Source organism: Nannobrachium achirus (genome assembly GCF_963921795.1).
Source record: "Nannobrachium achirus genome assembly, chromosome: 13".
NCBI classification, from domain to species: domain Eukaryota; kingdom Metazoa; phylum Chordata; class Actinopteri; order Myctophiformes; family Myctophidae; genus Nannobrachium; species Nannobrachium achirus.
Window position 1 is genome coordinate 30,512,402 of NC_137833.1, and position 13,619 is coordinate 30,526,020.

The 13,619-nt window shown below is 40.7% G+C and overlaps 1 protein-coding gene across 12 annotated transcripts in view; it reads left to right on the forward strand.

Annotated features, from left to right (window-relative positions):
• Positions 1-3,447, forward strand: part of LOC308296571 (neurexin-1a) — a gene marked incomplete at both ends in the record, with an annotated part of 488,347 nt that extends 484,900 nt beyond the window's left edge. For all 12 annotated transcript variants that reach the window (XM_080739872.1, XM_080739878.1, XM_080739879.1 and 9 more), the window contains one exon: positions 3,143-3,447. In XM_080739872.1, coding sequence (XP_080595998.1) covers positions 3,143-3,447 — 305 coding nt within the window. The remainder of the gene's footprint in view (positions 1-3,142) is intronic.
• Between the last annotated feature and the right edge of the window lie 10,172 nt (positions 3,448-13,619).

A 13,619-nucleotide genomic window follows, 5' to 3' on the forward strand; every position in this document is an offset into this window, starting at 1 on the left:
TAATGTCATTAAATCAACACTAGTTAGCCACTCCAAATTGAAACATGAATTAATACATTCAGAGAACAGATAGATAGATAGATAGATAGATAGATAGATAGATAGATAGATAGAAAATCGGTTGCCCAGAGGCAGCACAGCAGTTTAAGGTTACAAGTTACAGAGAAAGAAGTACTGTTGTGTACAGTCAAAAAGCTGTCACAATAAAAGAAGAATATATCCATAAAGTGTCAAAAAAAAACTTTCAACGCTCATAAGTGTCACGTCACACACAAATAGCAATACTTACTGTAAAGCACAACTTAACAATGCAGTGCCAAACAAAAGTGTTCATAACAGTCAATGCTAGTCAGTGCAACACAAGTATCTCACCGCCATGCCAACACAGCAATAGTACTCAATACTACCAACACAACCCAATAGTGCAGGGGCAAACAATAAGTGTCCATAGTCAGTGCAAATAAATAAAGAATAAAAAGCAAGAAAGGGTGACACAGCAAGACGCCACAGGTAACCCTCCCTGGAAAAGTACTTAGAGGTCTGAGTCAGTACAACTTTTGTTCCAGTTGAGTTAGGTAACTAACTGACATGATTGTTGTTTGTGTATTCAGAGTGCTACTCTTACAGTAGCAATCACAGCACACACCGAATCCTTCAGCCAAGGATACGTGATATGCTGCCAGCCTATATTGGAACAATAACTGACTATAGCCATTGTGTGTTCAAATAGCACTGGTGTGTATTGTACACAGAAGCACGGAAGAAAAGTATTCTTATAATGTTTTTATGTAAACATACTGTATCATGCAATGGCTGTGGTGATGCGTTGTTGTTTGTTTGAAAATAATGTGTATTATCGGCAAGCAATACTTGTTGTAACACCATGAACCCTATATAGTCCCCCCAGGAATCCGCGATTCCGCGATCGCAGAAATTTTCGCGGAAATCGCGACCACCCGCGGATTTCACCGCCATTCGCGGACTTTTCTGACGGCCGTGGAATAACAGTCGCGAGTGGCAGCAGAGCGGCGGGAGTAGTTATTACTACTATTATAAAACGATGTGTACATGGTTTGATCAGTGGCCACCCCATACAGAGCCTGGGGAATAGCTTAGCTTCCCTCCTGCTAGCACTGACGCTGTATTGGTCCGGTCCCACATTCGTTCCTGACAGAAACTGTGTCCTGAACTATAGTTCCTCCTGGCAATAACAATGCTAATGCAGAAGAGAATAAATAAATATTACACCCATACTAGGTAGTAGGTAGGCTATCCTCTAAAATATGGTTACTATGGGCATGGTTTGGATGACAATATAGTCTTTGCAACAGAAAGTAATTATTAAAAACAATAGCAATTAAAAAATGATAGATTTAATATTAGATTTTCATTCTCAAAAATGATTATTTGATTATTCTAACGAATAATTACAATTAATTATAGCTATTTCATGAAGGGTTTTACTTTATTGTTAGAACTATATCATTTTCTGCTTGATAACTGGTCATTTCAGGTTGTTTTTTAATGTCCACGGAATCAAGAAATGTTCTCCGCAGAATTACGCAGAATCAGGATTGTTCTCCGCGGAATCAAGACTTTTTCTCCGCGGATTCCTGGGGGGACTACCTATAGCATCCCTTCACGTGGCATGGCATTATAGGCAACAAAGTTGTGAGCTTGTGGATGGCTGCTGTTTTCAGATTTCAGAGGGGAAAAAAGGAGGTGGCCAGGTATAGACGCCTGGGGCACCCTGATCAACAAAGTTTATAGGGTTTAAGGTACAGTATTAGTACCAGTAAGACTCCCTAATCGGGGGATAAGTGACCGTCAGGTCACAGTATACACAAAGAGGCCTGCAAGTGGCATTGGTTCCACCCACAAGTTTGTACGACAAACGGTTGATGAGTAAAGCCAAATAAAGTTTTGGCCAATGAGGGGAGGGGGCGGGGCAAAGTTAAACCATTGAAGGTGAAGGACTGTTGGAGCAGCAGGAGTCGGTGGTCCCCGGGAATTCCCTGTCATTTTTGCACTATTTGGCGGCGGTGGCAGGGGGTCCCTGGGGTTCCGTGGAGGTCCGGGGGTCCTGAAGGTTGTGGTTTGGCAGGCAAGGAGTGTGTGTAGAAAATGTCACATGGATAGGGGCAACGATGGCGGAGATATGAGTAGGGCAAAAGTGTGACGTGACGTGACTGACTGACTGACTGACTGACTGACTGACTGACTGACTGACTGACAGACAGACAGGTGGTGGAGGTTTTGATAGTAACTGCGACCTGTCCTCTTCCAAGACAGAGGGGCTTCTTTTTTCCAGTTGTAGTCAAAGATTGGATTTGATCAAAACAAATAAGACTTGAGCAACAGTGTTGACAGGTGCTGAATGATGTAAGGGTGATGACATGCTTGTAGGATCAGCTGTAACCACAGCATTAGTTCTGGACTCTTTGGAGTCGGGCTGCACACGCATTGGATACGATACGTCTCACTGACTTTCATTTGCATCTACTGGTCCATAATGTTGAATGATATAAACCACTGGTTTTTAATTTCAGGAACCCCCATAACTCTCAGTTACAGACCTGCAAGGGTCCGTTTGTTACCCTCGCGAGGAACCCTGAGGGTCCTAAACCTCACTTTGAGAACCCCTGATTGATTGTTCATTGCATGCATGCATCATACAATATAAAGAAACCTTTTATAAAGTTGTTAAAGGCATAGCATGACTTTTCTTCTTTTTTTTTTACACAAACATAGAGGTATGATAGTGAACGAATGCATGGACAATATCTGAATGATCAGTCAATACCGTGTCATTGATCCACATGTGGAACTGAGAGGAATGCATTTGTTCACTATCATAACTCTAAAGATTGTTGTTTGTGTGTAAAAAAAAAAGAAAGAAGAAAAGTCATGCTATGCCTTTAACAACTTAAATCCTAAACTGGAACTGAGTTGGCTCTGTATTGGTAGTGGAACGCTTTGTGATTCCATCTATGCTAAACCTCTATTTTGGCTACTTTTCCTCCCAGAATATGAATGCAGGGGTTCAAGTCGTTAAAAGCAAACTTGTTTTTTTTTTTTTTTTTGTTCCAATTAGTGTACGTTTTGCAATAATCCTACCTCTTATCTTGTCTCTCCTTTGCAGCCAACCCCACAGGTGCGAGTCCAAAGGGCTACCCGGGCACATCGGAGGTCTTTAGGGAGTCCAGCAGCACCACGGGGATGGTGGTGGGCATCGTAGCAGCAGCAGCCCTCTGCATCCTCATCCTGCTCTATGCCATGTACAAGTACCGCAACAGAGACGAGGGCTCCTACCACGTAGACGAGAGCCGCAACTACATCAGCAACTCGGCGCAGTCCAATGGCACCGTGGTCAAGGAGAAGCCGGTGAACACCGCCAAGCCCTCGGGCAAAAACAAGAAGAACAAGGACAAGGAATATTATGTGTGAGCCTCAAAGCTTTTGGTCTCTGCACGGGACCAAATCAAACTTTTAACGAAAGACAAATCAGGAAATCCTCAATGTGTACAGTATAATAACAAGGATGAACAAAGACAAAAAAATGAAATAAATAAAAACATTATACAGTTGTTTTACTCATAAAGGCGGTGCACCGAAAAGTGATTATGAGAAAATGGGAGCTAGGTTCAATTCAAGCACCAGGATGTACTGTCCAGGATGAGACTGGTGAAGAAATGGGTCTGACAACAGTAACATATCGAACAAAGTACAGAACACCTAACTTTTATGATGAACAAACATGTTAAACCATCCGTGACTAGTTTCCTCGATCGAGGATGATGCCATCGAACTCTTGTTTCCGGAAAACAGAGAAGGAAAGATGCGCGCGGGAAAGGGGGATTCGGCATTACAAAGTTAATGGTTTCATTTTACATTGCCTGTGTTTGTGTTGTTGGTATATTTTCTTTTTCTATGAGAAGAGGACACGATGCATAAAATAAAACATATATATATAAAAAAAAAAACGCCAAACCTTTCCTATTGACGAAGGGCAAATAGCGAGTGTATGGTAACGAGGAAGGGTGAGTCGGCGCCGCCCACAATGACTAACCCATTAGCCAAAGTACTGAAGCTGCACTGACAGCCGACAAAGCCTGCTAAATCTGACTGACTAACCTGTGGAAGGTGCAAGGACAAGAACAGATTCCTTTTACTCTGGAGAGACAAAAAGGGTTTCAAAAGATGTGTATGTCCATTGTGCCAGTAAGACATCCGGAGGCCTTCGTTTTCACTCCAGTCTGTGAACTCTGAAGGAGTTTATCCTCAGAGTTCTGAAAAACGGTTCATTTGGGAAAACTCAATGCACGCAAAATTATCTTATTACAGTACATAATGTTTATATACAGTACAACCACATCTATATGTGCTTTCTGGACTGTGACAAAGTGGTGTTTTATAGCCTGTTGTATAGACGATGCAAACTATAACTGCTCCTCAGCCATTCTTTTAGTTTCTTTTTTTTTTCCTTTTTCTTTTTGAATAAAAATGTAAAAAGGACAAAAAGAATACTTAAATGTTATTAAGTGTTGCTAGACATAGAAGATTTTATGATAACATCTACATTACTTTTTATTTTTCTGTTGGGTTATTTCTTGATTCTTCCCCCATTTTTACATGTGTTCCTACATAGTTTTTTATATAAATGCCAACCTGAGATGGCCTGTCCCGGCCCAGTAGTAACCTATGCGGTCTTTCGAACTGCACAAGGCGGCGATGGCGGAGGAGGCACGGCATGACATACAGTAGTGTGTGGCCCTGGTTCAAGGATACCGGGTAGAATCACTGCCTTCCACCTGATGCTTCGCTTATAGTTTGTCACGCGATGGTGTCCCAGAGGAAACAGATGATCTACAAGCTCACATGGTGCCACATTGCGACACATTGTGAGCTCATAGATTGGCTGTTTTCCGCACGACGCCATTGTATGACAAAGTATAATCAGGCTTAATGCTTCAATGGATCTACAGCAGGGGTCTTCAACAGGGGGTCCGGGATCCCTAGGGGGTCCCCAGAGTTATTACAGGGGGTCCTCCAAATCTTTGAGTGATAGAAAAGTTTTTTTCTCCTTTTTTTATATTAACCACTTGAACCCTAGCGCCCATATTCTGAGATCTTTAGCCAAAAATAGCCGATCTACAAGCTCGCAGCGCGAGGCGTTGTGAGCTTGTAGATCGTCTATTTTCGGCAAAGAGCTTTGGTGTAGAGGGGAAAAAGTGCAGACTAAGTTACAGAGTGAAATTAATTATTGACGGTTCAAGCGGTTAAATATCTGAAAACATAAAATTGACATGAATCCAAAGTACACTGATGATTGTGCTGTCAAACAATGAAACTATATGGAATCTATGAACAGGTTGTGGGGGTCCCTGCTTCATTTCTCTCTCAACTAAGGGGTCCTTGGCCTGAAAACGTTGAAGACCCCTGATCTACAGTACATAAGAGAGAATGGAGAGTGATACTGTATGGGGTTATGTTGACAAAAAACATTATGAAAATTACCTTGCTGTGTGTGTCTCCAAGTGGTGTTATAATGATTGTCCCAACGTGTGCTTGAGCCGATTTAAAGCTGGAGGAGAATAGAATTTCAAATAAGTCTCCATTTCAACTGTTCTGTGTTTGTTCTGTCAGTCAACTCTGCTTTCCTGACACCTGTACTTGGAATGAGTATGAGGCAAATGACCATGAACTATAAATAATGATCATTATAAATTCTCTTGGTTTGTTCCTTTTTTTTAAATTATTCTTCAGTCTGTTAAAATTTAGGCCTAGAATTATCGAATACTTTAACCAGTGAAAAATAGCAGATCTACGAGCTTGTAGATCTGCTATTTTGAGATGGGGGTCCGTGGCCAAATACATATCATTTTGGGGGTCCTTCACATGAAAAGGTTTGAGAACCACTGACATAGTAGTCTCTCAAGAACAGACTAAATGAGCTCCAGTTAAGTGAGTTTTTTGATGATGGCTGGCCAGATTTCTGACATAGAAACAGGTTTTTCAAAAAATCTTAGAAGGATTCAAAAGACACTTATAAAATCGGGTCAAAATTCAAATTTTCACGATTTTTAAAAAATAGCAGATCTACAAGCTCGCAGCGCAGCACTCGGTGCCGCGCTGTGAGCGGCACCGAAAGAAATCTGCTATTTTTCAATAGTGAAAGCATAAAATAATGATACACAATGTGTACCCTTTCTAAATGGGTTAAGATCACATGTAACACGTATTCCATCATCTCCAAGTGACATTTAGCCTATATAAAAATTAAAAACTTGTTTTGAAAAAAATAAAATGATCAAATAAACTACAAAAGTCTGCTCCTCGAAGAAACAAAAACAAAAAACAAGACACTTTTTTATTTTACAGCAATAGAGCATTATTTTCTGTTGCATCTTTCATTATTCCACAGTTTACCCATGTGTTTTATCAAATTCCAATGAGAAATAATGATTACACCAATTGACACATTAACCCAGTTACACCCAATGTCACTTCAGTCAGATTTCTTTGCTGAAGAAAGTGCTCTCTGGCTCTAAAAATGCCGTTCTTACTGTGTAGTCAAGGAGGAGAGCATCACTTCTTGACCACATGTATAAAGATACAAGAAAAGGAAAGGTTTGACAGGGACAGAATCTGAAATCACATATTGGTATGCCAAATACATTAATTTTTAGTCTGTCTAAAGAGAAACCTTTTCTGCTTAGTAGTTACTAAAATGGTTTCGTACTCAACCCGTGAGGAGGGAGAGGCCGCGGGGGTTGCCTACATGTTCTTTGCCTTACAAAGACCAACAATAAAGAATAACCAAAACCACCTTCACTAATTAAGATGTTTTAGGTCATATTTGAGGTTGAAGGGGGAGGGGGGAGGTGGCAGGTGTCATGGAATTCTGGATCAATCAGTAATCAATGAGGCAAATAGGAGTCACAGCGATATTCTAGGTGGTGAATGGTTATTATGCTAAATGTACAGTAACATGATAACATGGGGAGAAGTAGGCCTACAATAACACCTGTGTTCTGCCAAGAGCACAGGGCAGAGATCATACAGTACTGTGGCTGCTTCAAGGACAAACCGAACCATAACTCGACTGTAACATAAACTTGACATAAATTGCCATCAAGCCCTGTAGAGACATACAAACTGCCAAATATCGTATTGTAGAGGTATTGTAAGTGGTAAAATATAAAGGTTATATGTATATGCAGCCATATAAATTCTTCCTCACAGTCAAAAGATGAAAATCCACAGCAAAAACCTCTCCCCCTGACAGACTGAATCTACAGATACATCCACAGCTCTCCCCTGCTATTCCTTTCTCTCCATCACGTCACTTATAAAACATAAAATGACAACAAAAATGTGGTTAAAAAAGAAAATGAAAGTGAAGTTGGCTCTAATCTCTCAATGAAGAGCAGGCATGACAACGAACAACCGACGGTTACGGTACACTGTTTTTTTGCAGAAGAAAGCACACTAACATTTCACATTCATTTACATTTTCACAGTCACCACAGACACCAAAAAAATAAAAATAAATAAATAAATAAAAAGTAAAGGTTCTCCTTGACTGGGTGTACCTCTACCTCTGTGTAGTGGTGCTTCCTTTTTTTTTATATTGCTTCAGTAATACATTCACTACTCCTGTATCATGTTTGTATACTTCACTGACTCAGAAAGTCTCATTGTCTGGTTACAGATTAAATTCAAAATCAAATATGCCACAAAGTTTATGGTATAAGCAATTTCTATGTTATCTCCATGAACATTTGACATACAGTATTATGAGATTTCATATGAATGCCAAAACAATCCGTAGGACACTGCAGGGAATTTAATCTCATGCCAGTAAACCAGGATAACCAATACCAGTGCTTTTATGAGTTCAGTTTGAGGAGAATAAACATTAAAATTCACAGTCATTTACATTTCAACAATTAAGTCATCTCAGCAACAAAGATGAGCCATCAGTTACGCACTGTGAAAATAAAAAAGTACCTCCACGCTGGAGGCTGAACAGACCTCCTCCCTCCTGAGGGCACTGAGAGATGAGTGAATGACATGGTAGAAGGGGTGGCACAGATTTAACAAAGCTAATGTGACCATATTCACCTTCAGTTGTCCCCACTGATATTAACTTATTCCCAAATTATATTTGACGGCTAATACATAATTCGAAACTGGCAGAGTTAAAAACTCAATATGTTCGCAGAATTATCTTATATCCTTAGGTGATATGTGTGTGGGCTGTGTACCAGTATGTTTGTGTGTCATCATGTGTACACACCATAAGATAGCTCCTGAAATGATATCACTACCTGCTCCATCTTGAAAAAACTGTTAATGTCATCTTGGATTTTTAATGCCTTTTTAAGAGTGGCCTTTACAAAGTATCTGTGCCAAATTTCACCCTTGTATCACAACCTGAAAGACTTTAAATGGTAAATGGTGCATTTATATAGCGCTTTATTCCAAAACGCTTTTACATAGATTGTGTATAAACAATACTGTACATTCACCCATTCACACACACACACACACACACACACATTCATACACCAATGGCGGAGGAAACCATGCAAGGCACCATCCAGAACAAATGTCACCCTTTTTCACATTGGCCTGTTATAGCGCCACCAGCAGGTTGACTTTTGCAAAACACATTTTTGGAACTAAATGCCTCAAATCATGCATGCCGTGAAAGGCCAAAGAAGACATGGCAAAATGTCTCCAACTCCGCCTGGTGGAGATATGCTCATTCTACAAACTCAGATTATAGAACTGCTATTTTCGGTGTGCGACACCGACACGCAACTATGTATAAATCAGGCTTCATTCCAAAAGAGTGGGGGAGTATGTTGATCCTCTTCTTTCATCCTCTTTCTTTTCCTTCTCACACTTTCAGGGACATTGTCTGCATCCTTGTGGTTTTTATTCATGGAATGTCATTTCCCCTTTCTCACTCAGGCTGTGCCTCTATCTGAGCCGAATATGCCAGACGTCTTTTTAATTCGACGCGCTAATATAAAACCTCCTCTCTCTAAACCATCCATTTCCCATTTTTCATGCCCTCTCCCCAACCTATACTGGGGGCACACTTCATAGATTGTGCTCCACATCACCGCACAGACATTAGACTTTAATTCAATTAAGTCAGCTTGTGTTATTAGTAATTACATAAAGTCCTTTTGTGGTAGTGTTATTGAAAGGACCAATGAACACATACTGTAGCAACATACAGTACAGGTGCACCATGTCTGCGTATAAAAGCATTAATGCAGTGAAACATTCCCATTATCGCTGTTGTGAGCTGTGAGCAATGCGTATGGTTTATGCCAGGGGTCTTCAGCGTTTTCAGACCAGGGACCCCTTAGCTGAGAGAGAGATGAAGCAGGGACCCCCTCTACATACATATTGTATAAATGTGTGATGCAGATTTTCATCGATTTCACAGATAGATTCACAGACTTGTTTCTATGTTGGATTCGTGTTTTTAGTTAACATGACCTTTCACTCTGTACTTGGTCTGCTATTTTTTTTACCTCTACACCAAATCTAATTGCCGAAAATAGCCGATCTACAACGCCTTGCAGCGCGAGGCATTGAGAGCTTTTAGATCTGCTATTTTTGGCTCAAGTTCTCCTCAGAATAGGGATGCGAGGGAGTTCAAGTTGTTAATTTAAAAGAATGATCCTATCACAAAGATTTGGTGGCCCCCCTGTAGTAAATCTGAGGACCCACTAGGGGTCCCGGACCCCCTGTTGAAGACCCCTGGTTTATGCCAATGTGGCTCTGTTTGACAAATGAGTCACTGCTCTTTGAGAGGTATAATGTATTTTTTTGGCGGATTTGAACAGATCATTTCCCCTGGAAATGAAAAGCTAACTTTGCAGATTCTGAACATAAATGAAAAGTGGGTCTAATAACTGTGTGGCTATCCAATGGATCTCAAACGTAATAATGGACAGTCTGACAATATGATGTCAGTGTGGTGACGTCAGTTACTGTATCTCCACATTTTTTTAGATAAACTAAAGTTCTAAATAAGAAATGACAGTCCTTTTATAACAGCCTGCCTTGTGGAGCAGTTTAGTGGCCTTGTGGAATCCACTGGGGACTGAATTCCATCTAACTATTTATATTATGTAAGGAATAACATTTCGCGCAGCAGTCATTATTGACTGATGATATGCCATGCATATCAACCTGAAGGGCTCCTATCCCTCGATAATGACCACTGAGCGAAAATAGCAGATCTACAAGCTCGTCTATTTTCACTATTTTAAATATTTTTTTAAATTATAAATACAAAACAGTTTTGGACATACAAGGTTTCCACCCGACAGCGACGATATATTTCCTTGCTTACAGTAGTGAAAGTGTTGCACTCATGCACTGGCCGAGAGTGGCCGTCCGCAGAGCGCAACGTCGCCTCAACACAAACAAGGAAGTGTTGATCAAATAGAATCCATTATTCGGTTATTGCATTTGTCTATTTCTCGCTTCAAATGTTTTCAAAAACATTCTTGAGAGCAACCTTTAGTTCTAAATGTCTCTGTGTGTTTGTTTACATGGCTGACATGTTGGATACAGCACAAGATTCACACAGTGCAGCATCAGCGCAGCAGGTGATCTGAGCCTTTGATTAGGCAGCGGTCTGTTATATAGATGTTATCCAGAAATATCAGACCTCTGATTTCAGCGATTGACCAATCAGAATCAAGCATTCAAACAAGCCGTGCAATAAAATAATATAAATGGTAAGATATAATATCTAATAATATATACAGTCCACACTTGTTCTCCTGCTTTTTGGCCATATATGGCAAAAAAAAAATACAATTTAACTACCCAGACGAACTGACAGACAGACTGTAGGTGGCTTGTCTCCTACAGAGCCACACCTTAAAAATACCTGTTTTCTGTTTATATCTCCGCAAAATATATGACAATGTAAAATGATGATGTCAAACGTATCCTTTTGCATCATCGTAGATAATGGAATGTACTTTTGCTGTGGCTGGTCCCAGACCCATATGCCCGGTATGCCAGATGCCCAGTCCATCCCTGTAACATATTATTCTGTGGTCTGACACAATTTGAATACATAATATTCCTGTTTATTGGCCCACTTCCTGTTTACAGGGTCTTTAAAAAGGGGAAAAGCTTCCCTTTAAGGTTTGCATGTTTTAAATGAATGAGAAAGGACATGGTACTCTCAGGCTAGAAGGCTGCCTCTATATCCTATCTCTGCTGGGCCCAGAGTGGAGGGGAGAAGGTGCGAGCCCCAGGCCAAATAAGCCAGCAGTAGAGAGCCACCCTCAGGAGAGGGAGTCAACATGGCAAGGGCACCAAGCGCATTCAGGATGCATAGGTGCCATTTATCATGGTTGACAACTTCACCTTTCAGTGCCGTTTGGGTTTATTACTGGTACATTTCTGCTCACATAATGATGTTTTGCTTAGCACTTGTCCTTTGAGGCCGGGCTCTGAGAGACTGCGGCGGTAACATCAAGGTGACAGTTTCTTATGCCCCTTTTCATATGAGCCAGCTTGCTAAATATGACTTCTAAGGACATGGGATGTAAAATTACTATTTTATCTACAAATTAAAGGACATAACGTGGGTGGCCGAATAATGTGTATTTATTTAGGCTGCAATTCAATGTTCAGGCAACCCACACATTTAATAACATCCACTATTATAACAACTTCTTGAGCCCTATTCAAATGTTTTTGTGTGTGTGTGTGTGTGTGTGTGCGTGCGTGCGTGCGTGCGTGCGTGCGCGTGTGCGTGTGCGTGTAGCCCATCTATAAGCTCACAAACGCATTATGAGCTTGTACTGTAGCATTTTTGGAGAGAAAACAACAACATTTACACTAATAATGACCTGCTCGAAATAGACACCAGGTTGAAAGCGCATAAGCACTCAACAGACAGCCTGCCTGGGTGGGTGGGGTGGAGTCTCTCCCCACAATAATCTGCCCAGAATGTTGGTTTACATCCACTAAATCTGTCCACAGTCTAGTGGATCTACTAGTATTAACAACATCTCTGTGGTAATAAGCTAGAGCAAGAAGCCTTTTATGGTCTGTTTAATTTTCATATTTTATTGTTTCATAAAGCTGAGGGCAAAGGGCAATTAGAAAATCTCAAAGAGAGCACTATAAATAACTGGTCAACGGTCATAAATTGTGTATCACATGTAAAAAATCATCCCGCTGATATAAAATCAACTAAAAGAAGAAAGAAAAAGAAACAAAAAAAAAAAGAAGAAAAATTATTATGGCAGAATAAATCATTGATGTTAGCCTCAGGCTATTGAAATTAGTATTTGCCAGAAGCTGATTAAAGACTACTGATCGTCCCTATTGGCCATCTAAGTACTCACGCCAAGTTTCAAGACGGTACCATGCTGGAGTTATGGCTGTTTAAAGCTCAGCCAATAGGAAGTCAGAGGGGGCAGGGCTTTAGCAATTACAGTTTGTCGCTATTGGCCAGAAAAAGTCCAAAGTCATGTGAGCGTTTTAAAGTGTAAATCACGTTGCTAGGCAAAATTATGCCAGAGTAATGTGGCGCCAAAGGTTCTGTTGTTTTTTTTCGGAGCCCCCCATTCAAAGTCAAAGGGGTTTTTGGGCGTCGTTTTTTGCTAATTACGTTGCCATGGTAAGTGGATCGGCAAGGAAAGTAATAGCACCCCATTCCCGACTGAGCTGCACGTTTTGATGTATATATTGCGGGGGTGACGTAAATCGTGCGGCAGTTATTACGTGCCGAAATTTGTGGCGACATTATAGCCTTAACTAGAAAAGACTGCAGCTTGCTAAGTGTGTGCATTCTGTGCAACATTGTGTAGCGGTTGGTGTTAGCATTAGCATTTTTAGCATTAACATTAACATCCGCATTAGCATTAGAATCTTTAACATTACCATTTTTAGCATTAGCTTTAACATTAGCATTTTAGCTTTAGCATTTTTAACATTATCATTATCATTATTTTGCATTAGCATTAGCATTTTTAGCATTAACTAGCATTAGCGTTTTAGCATTAGCATAATTAGCATTTCTAAAATTAGCATTAGCATTTTAACATTAGCATTTTTATCATTAGCTAGCATTAGCATTTGTAACATTAGCATAGTATTTGTTAAAGCTATACTGTGTAAGTTGCTCAACTAGTGGTCAGTAGCGGTATTGCTTTTTTCGGCCGTTTTTCGGCCGGAGTCGTCGCGGACCACCGCCGCGGCGCCGCAAACCACCGCGACCGATAGTAATCCGTGGAGGGGTAGAACGCATGGTAGAACGTAATTTTCTGGCCAGGATTTGTGGATTAAGAGGTTAAAATCCTTCACCATGGTAAACACTGTAGCCAAGCGGAGGCACTTCCTGGAGACCAGAGCAGATAAGCTGTGATTGGCCGGTAGTGTACCATGTGTGCATGATCGGCGATGTGATTGGGCAACGTATACACAACGTATTCAGATGATGCAGATTACGTTATTTTGGCGCGAAATCCCGCCCCTGTCACTGCTAAGAAGAAAACATATAAAGAGAAGGCTTCAGAAGCTGAAAATAACGGAGTGGGTGTTCTAAAACTTTAGCG